Source organism: Lemur catta, chromosome 22 (genome assembly GCF_020740605.2).
Source record: "Lemur catta isolate mLemCat1 chromosome 22, mLemCat1.pri, whole genome shotgun sequence".
Lineage (NCBI taxonomy): Eukaryota > Metazoa > Chordata > Mammalia > Primates > Lemuridae > Lemur > Lemur catta.
Window position 1 is genome coordinate 25683700 of NC_059149.1, and position 20484 is coordinate 25704183.

Here is a 20484-nt window from a genome sequence, read left to right on the forward strand (position 1 = left end):
AATTCATGCGTTTTGCTGTGTAATTTGCAACGTGATAGTTCAGCCCTTTTTGCACATCTGTGTGTATAGTTTAGACTGTAAAAGCAGACGTTGTGACAATCCACACGGCCGGGCTGTGGGAACCGACCCCGGCGGGTGGAACAGAGCGCCGGCTTGGCACCAGCCTTCCTTGCGGGAACTCGCCCTCCTTGTCCCCCACTACTGGGTGCCTCAGTTTCCCTGTTGACTTCTTGCCAAGAGGCCGGTGGTACGGTGGATGGAACGGCGAGCTTTGGAGACCTGCGGCCCAGGCCTGTTCTGGTCACCTGTGGGTAGAGCCCTGCCTGCCCAGAATTCAGGTTTTAAGCAGATCTGCCGTCACTCACTCAGTGGGAGCCAATCATGTGGGGACATTGGGGGTTAGCGGGATGAGCTCTCGACTAGGAAACCGGAGTCCAACCTCAACCACCAGCGCCATTTAAATTCAACCAGCACCTGTTTATCATATTGTCTCCTATGGCAATGATCAATGTCACTGGGCCTCAGTCTTGTCATCTGTAAATGGGGATAATGACATCTCCCAAACAGCACTGAGTGAAGATCAAGTGACCCATCAGATGTGAAATATAAAGGTTACTGGAACGTGACAGTGGCACTGGGTGAGGCTGGCAGCTGCCACGTGGGGAGGTGGGGGCCTTTGGGACACTGCAAATCGGACAGCTTGGGAATCAGGCTGTTGTGGCCGCACGGTAAGTCAGGGTGTGGGGACAGGCAGTGGCATAGAATGACCCCAGCCTGGTAGGAGGGCTTTGCCCCAGGGAAGCTGTCATGCCCACGGTGACCGGAGCCAGGTGGGGAAGCCCCTGCCTGCCAGGGCTTCAGGTCCGGGCCATCTCCCCTGGCTCCTTGCAGGGAGAATGGGGCTGGGAGCCCTGAAGCAGCCCAGTGCCACCCACTGGCCACCTGGGAGTGAGTCCTTGCAGCCAGGGGAGGAACAGAGTCACCGAGGAGGGGAAAGGGCTTAGCACATTCCCACTGCCAGCTAGAGGCCAGCCCCAGGGTCTGCGGCAGTGACACCAACACACTCATTGCCATTAAGTCACTCGTGTCTGGCTTTTACAAGAGCCAGACCGTGAAGGTGCCAGGAACATGGACGTCTACCTGGAACCTGGCCCAGGCCCCTGCTGTGCGAGGAGAACCTCGCCTTCACCCACCCCCTTCCTGCACCATTATGGGCCCTACGCCCAGGCCTGGGGACACCCCAGCCTGCACACCGAGTTCCAGCCCCCACCTGACACCCGCGAGCAGCTCCCCGTTGCCACCCTCTGCCAGTAAGAACCGATCCTAAGGAAATGCCTGCCCCTGAGGACAACGGTCTGTGTCCAGGCATTATTCATGGCAGCGAAACACTGTGGGACAAATTGGATTTTTGTTCCCTCTCCTGTCACCCCTTCCTGGTCGTGACACACCCAGTTCCTTTTGGGACCAGGCTCAGGCCAAGCTGGGGTAACCGAAGGGGCCTTTCGTATCAAGCCACAGGGAGAAAGGAAGGCAGGAGCTGGCAGCAGGTCTCGTTTGCAGGTTAAATGTCTGACATGCAAAGACGTGTGACCCAGAGCAGAGCAGGGAGGGGTGACTTCCTCTGCCCCTTTCTCTTTCTGCAGCCTCACCCAGAGGGAGACCAGCTGGCCTGGAGGCTGACAACAGGGGCCAAAGCCTAAGAGGAAGTGGCAGGACAGGAGGGGAGGGGACTCGTGGGGCCAGGTGGTTGAAGCCACACGGAGGCCCAGGGCAGGGCGGCCTCTCAAGGGCCCAGGGGGACGTGCTGCAGGGGCCCTCTCCCCTTCCCACCCACAGAGCACTCGGTGGCCGCGGGACACTCCCTCGGGGGCCTGGCCAGCTGCAGATGCCCGTTACTCCACTGTTCCACCCTGTCCCTCAGGGGCACAGCTGGGCGGGAGTGTCCAGCAAGAGCAACTTCGTTTAGAAAACGACGGCAAGTGCGTGTTATTCACCCAGGTGAGGAATAAGGAGGCTGGGATGAGGGGACAGGAGTTGGGTCTGGGCCCGCTGAGTGGGACGTCCCCAGGGCCCTGTGCGTGGAGCTCCGTAGGGGGCAGCCGCCTGCGTAGACAGAAGTCAGGACACGCACGAGGCGGCCGAAGCTGCAAGCAGGTGCACGTCGGGACGCTCGGGTCAAACCACTGAGGTGTGTCCTTGACGTGGAAGAGGGGCGTGGGGGCCTGTGCAGGGAGTCCCCATCCAACAACCCTGTAAGGGGAAACTCGAGCATTCAAGTAACGATTTCACTCCCACGGAAGGCGGAAATGTTTGGTTGTAATTAGCAATGCCACAGCTTCAGAACCAAGACAGGTGTCAGAAAGCCTGGGTCAGAGTCAGAGTAGAGGGCCGGCTGGGACCCCTCTGGAGGGAGGCAGGGCTTTCCGGGACATCGGAGCCTGGGGTGCAAGTCCCACTCCGTCCGCTCCCTGGACTCTGCTCCATTTCCAAAGCTAAGGGCAGGACTCATCCTCCCAGCTCCATTTCAATTGTAATTCTGCCTCTCCCTTGCTTTGGTCCTCCGGGCACCGGCCCGGCTTCTGTCTGTGGCTCTTCAGGGACCTGGGGAGCCTCCCCTGGCAGGGATCTCACACCTGGGGAGGGACTAGAAGATTCCAGCCCGGCACACCTGGGGGAACGCTGGGGACCCCTCCACCTGGACAGTCAGCACGATGCCGGAGGCTGCGTTCTCGGGGTTAGACAAGATTCCTGTGGCTTTTTAAAAGGACAATCCTATTAACAACCCAACAACACTTGAGGAAATCAAAGGAGAGACATGTGTACCCGCAAGCCTTCTGCTGGCTCTGCCGCAGCTCTCGTTTCCCCGAGTCCCCTCCGCCCTCGGCCCTAGCGTGCACACGCGTGTTTGCACGACGGCGCTCAGACCGCAGACACACGCTGTGCTCTTTCCTCCTAACATGATTTCACAAACACTCTCCCACGTTGCTCCACAGCCATCATTTGAAATGGCTGCGTAATATTCCTGTGCTGAGTTACCATGATTTAGCCAAACAAATCAGCTAAAGGCGGCGCGTTTAGGTTCTTTCCAGTTTTGAGTGATTAGGAATAACGTTGCAAAGGGTTTTATACACGGGCCATTTTCCTTCTTTGTAATCATTTCCCGGAGACAAATGGAATAGGATTTCTGAGCCAAAGGGTATAAAATTCTTTTATAGAATTTTATAAAGGACATCGACTTCCTCAAGGAACCCTGCTTGTTTGGACACGCGAAATGGCCGCAGCCAACGGTCAGGGGACAAGTGTTAATGGGTAAATAAGAGACGCCTTTCCTCGGCTCCTCCCGGAAAGAGACGGTTTTCCAAAGCCCTGGCAGATCACATACTGCAAATGTTTCACAGAGACGCCGCCAGACCCTGTTGTTTTTGACAACAGTGACGAGGAGAAACAAAGCGCTTGCAGACGGCTCCCTCCCGCGTGACTCAGCGTGGCAGGGGCTCTTCCCACCCTCACAGGCGGCACTTTCATCTCCCAGAAGTCACTTCAGACACTGTCTTCACTGCCCACCCCGTGTTCATCCAGGGGCTACGCTGGGGAGGGGGCTCCAAAGACCCCTCTAGGGACGAGGATGCCCAAGACAAGGGGCGCTGGCTCTGGCACCCCCACTGGGTGACTGCTAAGCTCGCACCGGGGCTCTCGGCAGGAGAAACAGGGCAGGAACCCCGGGGAAAGGTCCCCTGAGCTGGAGTGGGGCCAGGCCTGCTCCTCTTCCGGGGTTCCTGACAAGGGGAGCCTGCGGAAGCCGCCACACAGCAGGGGGAGGTGGGAACACGGAAGGGGCCCCCTACCCCAGTTCTGTGTCCCCTGGGTCACTCCAGAAAGGACCTCAGGGAACGTGGGGCTCTCAGGAAGGAGTGCAGAGAGGGGCAGAGGCCCAGGGATGCTGCCAGCTGCCGGGTCACATTGGCTGCCCCGCTGGGAGGGCAGTTGGGCAAAGGAAGACTTGGATTCTCCGTCTCTGAGAAGCTGGATATTATCCGAACAAAACCAACACGACATCTGTCACAGTTATGGGCCACCAGGGTCTGCTGGAACCAGAGACCAGAGAGAGCCACCGCCCACCAATGCCAAAACCATCACTCTGCAGACATGAGACTGGCTGGTAACCTGAGAAACCCTCTGCCTTCCTGTCCTTCCTCCTGCCCCCTCCCAAATATCTGGTACCAACTCATACTAGAAAATTATTCATTGTTTATCTGAGATTCAAATTTAACTGGCTGCTATGTTTTTATTTGCTAATGCTGGCCACTGGAAATGACTGGAGGGGTCCGGGGAGAGATGCTGGGGGCCCCCCAGGGCTTCCTATGGCATGAGCGTGGCAGGCGGGTGAGACAGACCCCGGGGCATCCCGTGGTCTTTGGTTCCTACAACCAGACAGATCACGGTGCCATTTACAGAGTTGACGAGGATGGAGGAGAAACAGGTTTGGGAGGGAAATCAAGAGTTCTGTTTACATGCTGCATTTGAGATGATTATTAAATAACCCAGGGGGGGATGGCACAGGAGGTAGTCAACATATTAGTCTGAAATCAGGGCAAAGGGCAAAGGTGAACGCCAAGATGGAATCAGTGGAACTTGATGAAGGTCGCTAGGAAGAGAACTCAGTTCAGGAAGGGAGGAACTCAGTTCAGCCCAGGCCTGAGCTCCTGCCTGTGCCAAGATTTACAGGTGAGGAAGGTGTGGGCAGGCAGCAACGGACACCAATGATCGCTTCACTGAGCTGAACTGGGACCTCCCAGAACATTCTAGTACCGGGATTCTGAGATTTACAAGGAAACATTTAGAGCACCAGGCATTGTGCAAAGACACTTGACCTGTTGTCTCACTGAATCTTTATAATACTGACAATTGATCATTATTCAATTAATGGTTAATTTTAATGATTGTTAAAGATGAGGCTCAGAGAAGCTTTAATAGTTTCCCTAGATCACAGCTCGTAAATGGTCAAGCTGGTATCTGAACTCAGGTCTGTCCGGTTCCCAAATGTCATTCTACGCTGTGGTTTGTGGCATGTTTTATGCACATCTGCTCTACCAGTCAGTGTGATCTGCGAGGCAGGGGCCTCTCCATGTCTCCCTGTGGCTCACACAGTGCCAGGCACACCATTGGCGCTCAATGAGTGTTAGTTGCTTTGGATTTGACGGGAGAGAGCTCCACGCCCTTGGGCCAGGTTAGCCAAGGCACGATGCCTACAGGATTGCCATAGAAATTGCAAGAGCTCATACCTCCGTCTCTGCAAAAGGCAGAGGACCAGAACTTGTTGGTTGCTCAGCTTCAGTCCCAACCCAAACTCAAAGGCACCACTGAATGGCAACATCTACTGGATAGCCCTGGGCACACGCAGCAGAAGGCAGTACCAGAAAGCAGCGGGAAAGGTGGGTTTGGAAGGAACAAAGGCGGAGCCACGGAGGGGAAGGTGCAGAGCTGCGGAAGGAGGCGAGGGCTAACTCTAGCCCGTTCCCAGGTTCTTTTTGCGTAAGTAGGAAGCTCCTTTCCTTGGCAAGGTCTGACTGCTCCACAACCCCTCTCAAGTTCCCGCCAATCCTGGCTCTGGGAATAGAAGTCAAAGCACCCGACAAGTCTCCCTCCCGATATTCCCGTGGAGCTGGTGGCTCGAGGGCTGGGTCAGCACCGGTCGGCGGCAGTTACACCGGTTATAACCACTTAACAGACGCCGATGACGCTTCCCGTGTCGAGCACCGTTTTAGGCAGTTTACACTAGAAGTGAATCCATTTCATCCTCACCACGACACTTCCAGGTGGGCAGTGCAATCTCCTCCGCCGCACAGAGGAGGGCACTACGGATCAGGTAGGTTGAATAACTTGCCCCGGGCCACACAGGAAGCGGCAAAGCCGCTATTTGTACCCTGGCGCCCTGCACTTCACCACCAGGCGCTACATTCCGCCTCAGACCAGGAGGCTGGGAAAAGGGAAGGCCCAGAATAGCAGCAGTAGCCCAGACGCAGACTGTGGGCCGCAGGCAGGGACAGGCGACCCCGCTGAGCTCAGGCTCCTCACCCATAAATTGAACACTTTCTGGATTCCTTAGATTGTCGTAAGGATTAGATGACCGAACGTACGTGAAAATCTTTGAAAACTATAACACACGATCCAGAGGTGAAGGATGAAAGGGCTACTTAGTGAGCAGTGAAGCCTAGAGCAGGGTTGGCAAACGTTTTCCGTGAAGGGCCAGGTAGTGTTAACAAATATCTCAGGCTCTGCGGGCCACGCGGTTGCCATGTAGCCACTCAGCTCTGCCACTGAGGTGCCAAAGCCGCTATAAACAACGCATGCACCCTGGGCAGTGGGCTCTCTCCTGGGGACGTAGGGTCAGAGCTGTCTTGGCCCTTTCTTCTTCCCCTCCCCCGGGCCTGAGGTGAGATGGGGGTACCTTCTGCTGGGGCAGCTGACAGCCGGGGAAGCCGACAGAGCCATGGCAGGTGCTGGGGAAGAGTGTGAGCATTCCGGGTGAGAGTGGTCTGAGTCTAAGGAAGAGGCTGGGGCGGGGGGACTTCAAGGTGACTTAATCTGCTGTCCCGGGATGCAAGCAGCAAATTGCATGCCTGGGCTGGTGAGCCTTCGGTCACTTCCTCTGGGGAGCTGCACTCGTGGCAGCAGGCTATGGAACGAGGATTGGGTTGGGACACTGGCTCAGATGTGACTGACGGCACAAAGCTGAAAGGGAAAGATAAATGACATGTGTCCGAATCCAGAGTCAAATGGATCCAACAGGCTGCAACACTTGGCAGAAACCAGGGTGATGACACGGAACTGGGATTACCGACAAGGTCTGCATTGAAGTTGAAGCAACAACAAAACCAACAAAGTCAGTTGTACCGACATCGAATGGGGGAGCCACACAAGGCAGTGTCTCCTTTGAAAGAGATCTGGGGGTGGGCAGGGAGGGGAATTGACCTGATCATTCCCCTGCATAGTATTCTTCTGTTTGGATATAAGGTCGCGTATTTCTGAGTCATCGCTACAAAGGCTCATGCAAATCTAGGCTACATCAACAACCACGGGCCACATCAAACGTGGTCACAGCCACACACCCAGCCCTGGCCAGGCCACGCCAGGAGTAGTGTCTGATTCTGTTTACCCCTCACGCCTGCAGCCTGTTGGGAGGATGGCCACTGGATTGAGGCGTTCGGTTTAGTTCACCCATTAACTGAGCACCTGCTACACGCAGGCATCATGGAGGTACAAGGGGAACAAGAGGTGGTGCCTTGTCACGAGAGCTTTCTTGGACTAGAAAGGGGGCTGGCACGTGAGCTGATCATTTCAGTGCAACGTGGCAAGTGACAAGAGGGGGGTGGCATTCACAGAGGTGTCCCCACCAAGTCTGCCGAGCTGCCGCTGCTGGCAGAACCGGGCTTGCTGTCGAGCAGTCGTGAGGAGGAGGAGAAAGCCTTGTTGGGAGTGGCTCTTGCCAGGGGAACTAGAAACAGTTCACGGGATGGTCGAGGAGGAGAAGGAAGATATTTCTGTCGCTTGCGGGTGTCCTTCAGGGAAAGCACCACACGGCGTCTGTCCGGGAAGCAGTGAGGGAGGTTGTGCAAGCCGCCCTCTGCGGTCCCTGCCGGGGCTCAGCCCCTGGGTGCGACGGGTGGGGCCGGCCCGTGGGGCTGCCTCCTTCGCTCTCTGCACTGCAGGGCTGTGGTGCTGGGGACAATGTCCTGCTCCTGGGCTCACTGAGCCCTGCGCTGTCCGGTACAGCCGGGATCCTTAGACAGTGTCTCTAGGCTTCCCCGGTGTGTTTATTGGAAACACGTGGGGTGCTGGCCCGCGCTGAGCATGGTTCTCTCTGTTTACAAAGTCACTAAGTGCTCGGGCTAAACAAGTAGGTCTCTAAGCCTTTGCTATTCTGAAAGCAAACTCTCTGATTGTGTGAATGATAATATTTAGTATTTATTGAATACTTTTCATGTGCCCCGCACCAAGAGTTTTCATGTACTATTTAATTTAATCCTTACAACAATACTATGGGGTAGGTGCCATTATCATCCCATTTTACAGATGAGGAAACCAAGGCTCTTAGAGGTTAAATTATTTGCCTCAAGACGATAGAGCCATTCAGTGGCACAGCCCTGAACCCAGAAGTTTGACTTCAAAGCCCATGTCCTAAAGGGAACATAGCTGTTCTCTTGGAATGCCTGAAAGACACAGAGAACCACAGAACTATCCTTCAGCCCATTGTTTTTCAGACTACAGCTTATATTCCATCCATGGATTATGAAATAAATGGAGGGGTTGTGATCTTTTAAAAAATAGGAAGCCATCAGCATTCACCACAAAGTTAAGGGTGATCACAGTTACGTTTCCATGTGTGCATTGGTTGTGATGTAAAGTGTGTGTAGGCCACGGGCAAAGAAGTTTGAGTCCACCAACCTCGTCTAAGCTGCTCATTTTGCAGCTGAGGGCACTAACGTTCAGATGGCAAAGCAACGTTCCCAGGATTACAGAGCGTCAACAGATGACTGGGACTAAGTCCCGATCTACATTATCAAGGTTAATTGACTGCAAAGAAAACCAAGAAAAAGCAAAAGGAATGATACGAATAGTAGTGATAATGCTACTACTAACAGCTGTTTCCACCCTGCTCTAAAGCGGCATGCCAGCCACTTAGCTATATTACCTTACTTAACCTTCAGAACGACCCAACCAGGCAGGTACGTACACTGACTTCCCACATTTTCAGATGAGGAAACTCAGGTACAGAAAGGTCGAGTAACTTGGCCAGTGTCTCATAGCTGGAGACGGGGAAGCCGGGCTTCAAGCCCAGACAGGTTGGCTCCAAATCCTTACTGGTCACCAGTGTGAAGTATTGCGTGATCCTCCCTGTCTTAGTAGTCTTTCTAAATGCCATGATGTTAATACAGTGTATAGCACGATGCGTGTGCATGAACATAATCAATTACACACCTGCTGCTTCTACTGGCCCAATGTCCCTGGGTGGCGATTCCATGTTCATGTCATTTAGATACTTGGTTGAAACTGAAATAATCATCTCTTTTCCACAAATATTTTCCAGGCTTCCTTGTCTCTCATTCATTCATTCACTCAGTCATGTATTAAAAACATCATGCACTTGAAGACTCCAATAAAATAGGCAATTTTTTGTTTTATTTTTAAAGACAGGGTCTTGCTCTGTTGCCCAGGCTGAAGTATAGTGGTGCAGTCATAGCTCACTGCAGCCTCAAACTGCTGGGCTCAAGGGATCCTCCTGTCTCAGCCTCTCACCTCCCCAGAGCTTCTACTTTCTTTCTTTCTTTCTTTCTTTTTTTTTTTTGAGACAGTGTCTCACTCTGTTGCCCTAGGTAGAATGCAGTGGCATCAGCTTAGCTCACAGCAACCTCAAACTCTTGGACTCAAGCAATCCTCCTGCCTCAGCCTCCTGACTAGCTAGGACTACAGGTGCATACCACGATGCCCAGCTAATTTTTCTATTTTGAGTAGAGACGGGGTCTCGCTCTTGCTCAGGCTGGTCTCGAACTCCCAAGCTTGAGTGATCCTCCTGCCTCGGCCTCCCAGAGTGCTAGGATTACAGATGTGAGCCATCCCCCGGCCAGAGAACTTTTTCTAAAAGACAAAAGTGTGCATAATACTCTTCTTTGTTCCAAAAAGGATTAAGGCAGTTTACAAGGATACATAAAATACACCAAGATAAAAGGCAAGAACAAGATCAGCAAGAACAAGCGCAGAGACACTGGATGGGACCAGGAACGCAGTTCTCGGGAAAAGCTTTGCGTACAGTCTACACACTTGCTATGGGGGGACCACAGATCTGCCTGCAGGTTTTCATTTTAATTACCTGTTAAATTCACACGATCTACAACAGGATGACAGCTGACTTTCGGTTTGTGTTAATTACCTCCTTGAAAGTGATTTTGATGACGTTCAGACTCACAGTCTCTGTAAGGTGAAAACAACTAATTCCTCAAGGAAAGCGTGCCTCCTTCGCAACGGAGACAAAATAATTTTGGCATGGGTGCTGTGTGACACATTGTGTGATGTAACTGCGTCCTTACAGTAAGCACGAGGATGAAATGTCACGGTGTTGTTTCTGACAGTGTCCTAAAAATGGCTGATGGCATCATGCTCCTGTTTCCCAGATGCATGGTGGGATCCCGCAGCTACGGCTGGGATGGATGTGGGCTCTGAGCTCTCTGCTCTCTGACTGCAGAGCCCAGGGCCAGACCAGCTTAAAACACAGAGTGCAGAAAGAGGGGTGCTCAGTTCAAACACATTTTGACGATTCTCCCCAAGGCTGGGGTCTTCCCCAACCAGGCCAGCCCACAGGAATTGGGCCAGGTAACAAACAAAATGTGAAGAGATAGAAAAGCTTGGAGGAATTTGGGAGTGTAAGGACTCGACTGTTTAGCCCCCAGGGGGCTGATGGAAGGCTGTGAGCTGAAGGGCTGGAACCCAGGGGTGGGGTGAGAACATCGGAGGAAAGTTCCTGGGGGGACGCCGGAGTGGAGGGCTAGACAGGGGGTGGAAAGCCCAGCTGAGGGAAAAATCTGTGCAGTGCCTGGATTAACCTTCTGACAGGGGAAGCTGGGTGATGCATAAACACACAGTATGGTATTTGCCTTTTACTTAATATTTGCGCAAGGAGATGAATTGAGAGAAGTCCCATGTGGGGCTCCTAAGAGTAATATTGTGAAGTAATTAGATTGGAATTTTATAATATTGGAAAACAGTAAAAGTAAGCATTTCTACTCCAATGAGATGTTGCTAATCGGGTATTCAGACATGGCACTTGGTTGCAGTGGATAACTCTGCCATCCAGTTGCAGGATGCATGAGATCTGTGTTGATAAGGAGGTTCTAAAGTTGAAGAGTGGTTTAAACAGATCTCCTGTACATGGCGACCTCTCCAGAGCATGGGCAGTGGATGCCACCCGACAGGGGTGTCCCAAGACCAACAGAAGGCCAGGCCAGCTCTGGTTCACACTGAACCATGGCTCTCCCCATCGTCTTGGTATTTGCTGAAAGGGAGCATGGCTGGAGGACTTCCACCAGGTCACCTGAAGAAACCTCCTCTCTTAGATCAGACAGAGCCTCTTTAAAGAACCCCAGACTCATCTGCCCCACTGCCAAGTCCCCTCCCTGTGGGAGAGGCAGCTGGTGACTACACTCTCTCATTGGCTACCCTTGTCACACCTGTCCCGGAGGCCAACAGGATCATCCAGACAAGAACCTGAGGAGGTGACAGAGGCCACATGCCCAGAGCCAAGAGATAAAGTTCAACCCACTCAAACTTTTTGTTTCACACAGGCAACATGGTACCCAGAAACCTCAGGATCAAAGGTGATTATAATGATCAAAAACCTCCCTACATTTCCACCTGGAATGACAAAGGAAACGTGGCAATATTTTTATTAAATTGGGAAACCAGGTCCCACCCTCCTTTCTGAAGCTTCCAGGATGTCATCATAAACCCCATCTGATCTCCGAGCTGGCGCGGAGCCTTTCTGCATTACACTGGACAGCATGACTTGTGAGAAAATGCTGGTCTATTTTGAATGGGAACATCCACCCATTCGTGCTAGTTCTACCCTCTGCGGTCACACAGAGCATGTCCACCCTTTCCCCATGGCAGCCCTCCAGACGCCAGAAGAGAATGGTGGCTCTGTGCAAGCCTTCTCTTCCCCAGCAGTCGACGCCCTTCCAGGCCCTCCAGGCCTCCGGGGACCTGCCCCAGGCCCCCCACCAGCCTGGTCCCTCTCCTCCATCTGTCACCTCAAAGTTCTTGTTCTGCAGAGCTTTTCAGCATCTGTCACCTCAAAGTTCTTGTTCTGGTTTTCCTGCTGGGCTGAAACGCTTTCCAAACATTCCAGAAATTTGTTACGGTCTCAGCAGCCAAACCCACAAAACCCAGATCCCAGGCTGTCCCTTAGCAGCCCAAGAACATGCTCAAACCATCCTCCGGCTGGCTTGGCCCATGATAGATCTTGCTGGACACTATTCTTTGGTCCCTGGGATGCATCGTGAGGGTCTCTCACTGTTGCTGTTGGCCGGCCCCTCTAGGTCACTGGCTGGGGGACAGACACCACCCGGATATGTGGCCCTTCCCTGATCGTGGAAACCTGAAGGCACTAGTAGCATCGAACGTCCCATTACAACACCCAAGTGACTAGTTCCGCTTGATGCAAAGCGAGTCAAGACCCGGGAGGTCCTGGGCATTTGCCTCAGGATTTCCAGCAAAAGGTCATCTGTAAGGGCTGAACCTCCAGATTCCTGCCCTGAGGGTCACTCAAGGACCCCACCCTCAGCACTCTGCGTCAGCTCTGCCTGGCCCGCAGCCTCACTCCCACCAGCCCCTCCCTGCTCCACGCAGCAGCCACACTGGCCCTGTGCGTGCCTGCTGCTGTCCGCACCCCCCCCCCCAGTGCCCATCACGTTCCACCTCGAGGCAGGGCTTGATCTGCATGACCCTGTCTCAGTCCCTAGGCTGAAGCCTCCTTGAGAGAAGCCCCCAGGTCTTATTTAGTTGTGTCCCCAGTCCTAGCGGAGCCTGGTGCAAGGTAGGTCCTCACATCTGATGTGTTGGTTGAAATAAACAGATCCTTGGCCTTACTGGGTCGAGCCCCACCTATGGGAAAGATGGGAATTGAGCAGCCCATCCTCCGGGTGGGAGGCAGGAGGAGACCCTCACAGCCATCTCCTTTACCATCACCAACTTCACAGGGACCTGTGAGTGGGAGCTCACAGCCTAGGGCCAGGACGCCTCTCCGTTTTCTCCTTTCTGAAGCCCGAGTGCTCTCCTTCTCCCTGGCTGGAGAATGTGCTCCAAGCCTCAGCCCATCCCCTGCCTGTTTTGCAGGCAGAGCCTGGCTGAACTGGGGCAAAGCCATCCTACCCACAGTAAATGCAAGGGGCAGCAGGTTCACCACGACCCCAAGTCCCTCATGACTGTTTTAATGTCACCCCAGGACAAGGAGCTAAGAAATGCCCAGCCTGCTCTGTGCAAGCCATCCCCCAGAGGTCCTGGGAGGCCCAGTGGAATGCACAATGTACCATGAAGATGCAGGAAAAGTCAGAAGCCACTCTGAGCAGCTAGGTCCCTACTGCTGGACTCAGAGACCTCACCAGCTCACATGGCCCCTGCCAGCAATCCCCACACAAAACCGGCAACGCTGCTGAAGAGCTATGCCTGGTCGGGAAGACCAGCCAGCTTCTTCCTCTGTGGTTTCCATGGTGACAAGGGCAGTGTTCAGGCCCATGACAGTGGGAATGAACAGCAGAGGCTTCAAGTCTCCCTTCCTCATCCCAAAAGGCCGGGACAGAAAAGGGTTTAGCTCTTACCTGCTAAGATAAAGATGCCCACGAGAATCAGGAAAACCAGCAGGTAGAGCCCCAGGACAGCATGCTTCAGGGCCGACAGCGAGCCCAGCTGGGTGCAGCAGCCGCCCGCCCGCCGTTTGTGGCATGGACCTGGACAACAAGGGTGAGAGGAGGAAATAAAAAAGACACTTGAAAACTCCATAAGCTATTTTTTTTTGGTCCCATCTCTTCCCGATGCACACATGTTCATGTGGAACCTCTCATGCCCCTTCTGCACGTCTGTAACGTGGCCATCTTGGTGGGGAGCTTTCCAGAAGCATCACAAGATGTTCAGCCTCCAGCTCTCCTCCCACCTCTGTGCTCAGGACCGAGCCAGAGGACACATCCACAGCTCATGTGCTCACGCAAACCACCCTCTTGAGCCAGTTCAGGCAGCAAAGAACATCAAATAGGCTTGGATATGTGTCCTTTAAGAAACATCATTGTCCCATGGGACCTCTGGGACATGGAGAGAATTTAAAACAGGAGTTGCAAGCTCAAACTGCTACAGTAGCCAGGAAGGGATGGGAACAGCCAATGAAGCCCTGGTGGGACAGAGGGGAACAGACAGCACGTGCCCAGTCTGGGAGAGGCTGCCATGCAGGAGTGAAGACCCGGTGCTGCCAGATCCAGAATTTTCAAGACATCTCTTTATTTTTAAGTGTTGGCAACTAACTCAAAAAACAAAACACACTGGAGAATGTAAACAAAACACATTTGCAAGCCGGTTCTGAGCACCAGCTTGCAACCTTGGGTTTAGATTTACTGGTAAACATGGTAACTGCATCCTGTGAAATGACACAAGACTCCCCAGCTTCTGCCCAAAATGGAACAGCGAACCACCATCACCGTAGTCGGCCTTGCGGACCACGGAGTCCAACCCCTTCAGTTTACAAAGAACGTTGAATGGCGGTTAGCAGCAAACCCTGCCTCGGGACCCCAGTGATCTTTCAGCTGAATTTGTCCTTCAAGGCAGCCTTCTCAGACAGCCCATGCAGAGGCCAGGAAACTTACTAACCTCCACCTGCCCTGTGGACTGAAAGTGGAAGGGATGCTCTCCCACCCTGATGCCAGCAGATGACTTAAGAATTGCATACTTTCAAAATATGCATGTCCCTGTAATGCTTATTCCCCACCCACTGCAGGTGAGAGCCCCCTCCAGAGGGACTGTCGCCCACTTCGAGAGTGTTGCTCCCTGAAGCCTGTTGTGTGTGAAGAAGGTGTCGGGGCAGAAAAAGGTTGGCAAGAGAGGTTGAGATGATTGATATTCAGAAAATGTCTTGAAAGATGGTGTCGAGTTTGCAATTCCTTGGAAGGCTTGCATTGGCAAGGAGGTACTTCCAGGGCTACCTATTACGTCTCAGGTAACATGACTATCTCCTTGGCTCGGGAGGTTTTGTAACCACAAGGGAAATGGTGGTGACTATCGATGCCTTAGCACCCAAACAATCCTGCTCCCTTGAGAGGTATTGTTATATAAGCAACATTTTCCCATTCACTCTGTTGTATTGCAAATACTGCTGTAAAAACAGCTAAGTAGAACTACTACGTAATATTTCCATAAAACATTGAGTACAGTGTGGAACAAGTTGTCAAGAAATACATATTCAATAACCATTCTCATTAACCCTTAAATGTTGGCAAATTTTGAAGAGTTAACTTGATCTTCCTAAGCAAACTAAGACTTGACCAGAGCACATGTTTCTAACTCACGCTAAATATTCTTTTCTGGGATTTTCTATCCCTTTCCACACAGTAGGATCTATAACTGGTTTTGATCCTAACTATGTAGGTTTCTAGTCACATTTCATCTGTTTTTTTCTGGTGAGAGGGGCTAGCTGCCGGGTTGCAACTTATCAGAGAAAAATCCGTCCCTCAAGAGCCAGAGTGGCGGAAATAGCGTCGTGTAATATTATACAAATATTGGTTTTCATGCTTCTGATGGTTGTTCTAGCTCTTCTGCTTTGAATCCTGTTTCCTCTTTAGCCTCACGGCAGAATAGGAGGAGGAAAATCGCACAGCTATCAACACAGCCAACCCGAATGGTGCCTTAGTCGTCTGCATGTGTGTTGCTAGCTCGCTGTGGGAGTGGGTCAAGTTGCAATAATATTGCTGTATTTATCCCCACTAAAATAGTTCCACTGCCCTCTAACTAAGGCTGCCATTTAACAGCGAGCACCCAGCCGTGACAGGTCCCTCAGTCAACCAACACAGGCAGCATAGACCTTCCTCCCTGAGAGCTTAGTTCTTTCAGAAAAACTTGATTACTTCGCACATTAAACCAAATCTATTTTAAATAGAACATAATAAGGGTTTCAAATAGAGATTTTCCACAAGCGGTTAGACAAGCAGAACAGGAATGGCCTGGCAAGATGCTCAGAGAATATAACTGCAAGGGAAAGAAGACAATTTAAGAGAAGGACAAGTTATTAAGGCTGCCCAAAACACATTTATTGACTTTTTTTTTTTTCCAAGTGGCAGCAGCATGTTAGCTGGGTAAACCATTCAAATTATTTAAGCTTAGTGACAGATTAAAAACACTCCAAAATGATACAATTGGCAAAGCCAGAGCAAAAAGTACGCTTCCTTTTTTGTTAAAAATAACAATAACAAAATAAAATACATGGACTATATCAAGCCATGAAAAGACATGGAGGAATCTTAAAACCATATTACTAAGTGAAAGAAGCCAGTCTGAAAAGGCTACATACTATGTGATTCCAACCATACAATATTCTGGAAAAAAGCAAAACTATGGAGATGGTAAAAAGATCAGGGGTTGTCAGGGGTTAGGAAGAAGGGAGGGCTGAACAGGTGGAGCACAGAGGGTTTTTAGGCAGTGAAACTGCTCTGTGTGACACTGTAATGGTGGACACATGTCATTATACACTTGTCCAAACCCACAGAATGTGCAACACCAAGAGTGCCCCCTAATGCAAATGGTGCACGCTGGGTAATGACCAGGTGCCCGGGCAGGTTCACGGATTGTAACACACGCGCCGCTCTGGTGGGGGATGTGGACGGTGGGAGCCGTGCGTGTGTCGCTGGGGTGGGGTACATGGGAACTCTTTGTACTTTACATTTAATTTTCCTGCAAGCCTAAAAATGCTCTTAAAAAAATAAAGACTATTAAAAATAAAAGTAGAGGTTGGGACTTAAGGACTATAGGGATCCAAACTGAAACAGACATTACTGAACACCCACCATCGACTGCCCTGCTCTGGTAGCCTTCAAGATGCCGCCATGGTCCCTGCCTCTCTGGATGGTTTGTGAGACTGATAGGATGTGGCAGAAGTGATGGCATGTCACTTCTGAGACGAGACAAAGACACTGTAGCTTCCTTGTTGCTCACTGTTTCTCTTGGAACATGCATTCGAGGAGAAGCCAACTGCCATGTCATGAGGGAGAGGCCCGGGTGGTGAGGTGCTGGGGCTTTCTTTCAGCCAACAGCCACATGAGTGAGCCCGGAGCAGACCCCCCGCCCAGTCAAGCCTTCAGATGACAGCAGCCTGGTCGAAATCTCGACTGCAACCTCATGAGGGACCTTCAGCCAGAGCCATCCAGCTAAGCTGCTCCCAGATTCCTCCCAGATTATATTTTACATATAAAACAACATATTTTGTGCAAAATTTGTATCTGAAAACAATTAACAAAATCTTAGCTTTCCTTACACTCCCATGACTTCCTCAGAAACTGTGAGAGGAGTAAATTCCTGTTTGCTTTCTGCTGCTAAGTTTTGGGTTAGTTTGTTACGCGGCAATAGATAACTGATACACTTATCCTAGACACTGGGAGACGCAAAGATAACAAGCTGCATGGAGAGAGACTTTGTCAGTGTCATCCACTTCTAACTTCCCAGCTCCCAGGCCAGTGCCCGGCCCACGGTGGATACTCAGAAATTATTTGCTGAAAGAGAGATTAAGGTACAAGCCACTGCCCTTCAGATTCTCCCCTTAGAGGGGAAGAAGACACACAAAAGGGAAACTACGACTCAGGGAACAATGAAGGAGTGCAAGAGAGATACGGCACGAGCGACGTGCTGCAGGCAGAGGTGGTGTTTCGTTCCACGCCAGAAGTGGTCGCAGACTCTGCGTGGAGGCTGGGCTTGGAGGACAGGCCTTTTTAGATGGGCCAAGTTCCGTTTTCTTTTGCTTCAGTGTCATCATCCAATTTATCATTTGAAAACTGTGACATTGCAAAGAAAACTTTCTTCTTCCACGTGAGACAGCTCTGAAGAAAGTACCAGATGAAGCTGTTCGTTGTTAGGCATAGCTGTTTTCAGACACAGGCACACACGACACCAGACTGATAGGGAAAATGGTCAACAACAATGATAAGGACGACAGCAATGACAATGACAACAGCAACGACAACTCTCCCAAGCTCTAGCGAAATCACAGGAGAGGTTTCTCCATCTTGCAGTGGGCTCCGGAATTGCGTTGTGGCATCTCCAGATCGGGAAGCCGAGGGAAGGGGACTCAAGAGGTCTGGAGAGGGCAAGGCTAGTGTGTCCAAGAGAATAAATAGAAACTAAAAATTAAATGCAAAGCGACCTGAAGAGCCAGCCCAGGATGCCCTGAGCATGGAGCACACACAGCCCTCCCGTGATTGCGGGAAGCAGGGCATGTGGTTCCCCACCCTCCGCATCCTCATCTGCACGCAGCCCAGCATGCCTGGGCTCTGGTTTTCTTGACATCACTCCACTTAAATTTAAGTTTAAATTTATTTAAGGAGACTTTATCACCATAAATGGAAATTTAATATCTTCCTATTACACATTAAAATAAACACCTAACTATTAAAATAACAAATTTATACCTATGCATTGCTCAAAGTCACCCTGAGTACCTCTGTGTCGTATACAGCCACATTCCAGGAAACGCTGATTTTAATAAAAGGGATCAGCTGTGTCACAGTTCAATGACAAGTTGCAAGAAGCAAGCTGATGTATACCAAGGAAATTTCATTTGTAGAGAAGCAAATACCAAGCTTTAGAGGTTCAAGATGAAGAGGGTTCTAGAAGGTAGTACGTTGAGGATTAAGTACCACCAGAAGAACCCGGCAGAACCTTGCACGCATCTCCAGCACTATCCTCATCACGTACATTGTCTCTTCACGTCTCTGGCTGCCCCACTGGTCTCTGAGGTCCTCTGAGGCAGGGCGTGTCCCCCATCGGCCGGCACAGGGCCCAGCAAGCAGCAGAGCAAACACACGTACACGGCATTTATTTTTGTTGCAAAGACTGTCTTTTACTTTTGCCTTATGCAAATAATCGACAAATCCCAGGTGGATGGAAAAACATATCTTTGAAGCAAAATTTTGATCTGAAAAGTTAATCAAAAGCTGGGCTCTCCTTGTATATCCACGGCATCTGATTGCCACTTTGTGCCCGTGCAGGTAAACCGTGGGGCGGTTCGCTGGACCTGAGTCAACACCTTGCTCCCAGTCAAGTGTTACAGTCACACGTGGAGCCTCTTAGTCACACTGAGGCCGGAGCCCTCCCCGTGGATGTTCTCATTCTGATTGAGTGAGGAAATCACAGAGCTGGGGCACGGAGGTTGCAGATCTGAAGCATTTGTCATATCAAAAGAGAATGTGAAGACACATTCTTGAAAGTGAATTAAAAGTCTTACTATTACAAAAGCTCAATTTATAAGGGTGGGGGACTCTTTGATGTATTTCTAATAGGACACATTTAAAATGGGGTTGTCTCAAACGATTTTATCATCCCCAGAGGTTAAAACTGTGAAGAGTTCCTTTTAATAAGAGGAACAAAAAAATACCCCCCAAAAGTTTTTGCTAAAATACTGTACGCTGGGGCTAGGGAGGTTCTTGGCAGCAGAGATTAAAGAACAGGAAAGTTTATAGAAAAAACACTCAGCCCCACAGAGTTGAGCTGAGGATGAGTATGGAGATGGTGCCTGATGTCAGTGCCACAGTGTGGGGGCAGCCTCGAAGCTCTGGAGCCCGGTTTCCCGGTATTAGGCAGTGGCATCTGTCACCCCTACGGGGGGAAAAGCATGGATTTGGGGCTCCTGTAGAGGTGTATCCAAACCCTGCCTCAAGGCCGGGCGCGGTGGCTCACGCCTGTAATCCTAGCTCTGGGAGGCCGAGGCGGGTGGATCGCTCGAGGTCAGGAGTTCGAGACCAGCCTGAGCAAGAGTGAGACCCCGTCTCTACTAAAAATAGAAAGAAATTATCTGGCCAACTAAAAATATATATACAAAAAATTAACTGGGCATGGTGGCGCATGCCTGTAGTCCCAGCTACTAGGGAGGCTGAGGCAGGAGGATCGCTTGAGCCCAGGAGTCTGAGGTTGCTGTGAGCCAGGCTGATGCCACGGCACTCACTCTAGCCCGGGCAACAGAGCGAAACTCTGTCTCAAAAAAAAAAAACAACAAACCCTGCCTCTGACATGCATTACCAGAGAGACCATGAGAGAGATTCTGGACGACACCCTTTATTAATTCATCCTCTCCTTGAGAAACTAGTATTTCAATTTCTTAATCATCATTTCAGAGCATTTAGGGAGTTATCTGTTTGAATTTGTCTCCCCCTTTAAAAAGTGTACTCACAAATTGGATCTGATAAAAACGAGTATTTATTTCCAAAGAAACTAGCTCTAAATATCACAAACAACCGGAGGCAGTGATTCAATGGCACCTACTTGAGTCTTAACAACAAACAGTCATTTTCTTTTTGTTCTCTTTGGTCCCACAGCTTGTAAACAGCAGGTGGAGACAAGATTTTTTGTGCTGGGAGGGACCTCGGAGCTCAGCTCTTCCAAGGATCCTCACTAAACCCACCCAAGTCTGACCTCATGGTCATCAGCCGCCTCATGCTCTCTGGTTACTCACGGCTCACATTGTTCATTGTAACGGCAGCCTCGAATAACCCCTGTCTTTGAAGCTGCCACCACTTTCTGGCTTTAATGGAAACCGCAGAAAAGGAAAGAGGGAAGGTGAGGCAGGGACACTGCCCAGGACAGCCACCCACCTGGAGTCACAGCGACCCAGGTAAACAAGTCTCACTGGAGCCTGGGAGGGTCCTAAACTGTGACATTGTGAAATATATATTTGGCCTTTGTCCTGAATCCTGG

At 51.1% G+C, this 20484-nt stretch overlaps 1 protein-coding gene and 1 long non-coding RNA gene across 2 annotated transcripts in view; one reads left to right on the forward strand and one right to left on the reverse strand.

Annotated features, from left to right (window-relative positions):
* The window catches only part of SCARA5 (scavenger receptor class A member 5), an 83157-nt gene that overhangs the window by 50826 nt on the left and 11847 nt on the right, over positions 1–20484 (reverse strand). Inside the window, exon 3 of the mRNA XM_045535294.1 lies at positions 13368–13496. Coding sequence (XP_045391250.1) covers positions 13368–13496 — 129 coding nt within the window. The remainder of the gene's footprint in view (positions 1–13367; positions 13497–20484) is intronic.
* On the forward strand, positions 1661–4270 carry LOC123626374. Its single transcript, XR_006730835.1, has 2 exons — positions 1661–1998; positions 3216–4270. It is a non-coding gene; the product is annotated as an uncharacterized LOC123626374 (long non-coding RNA).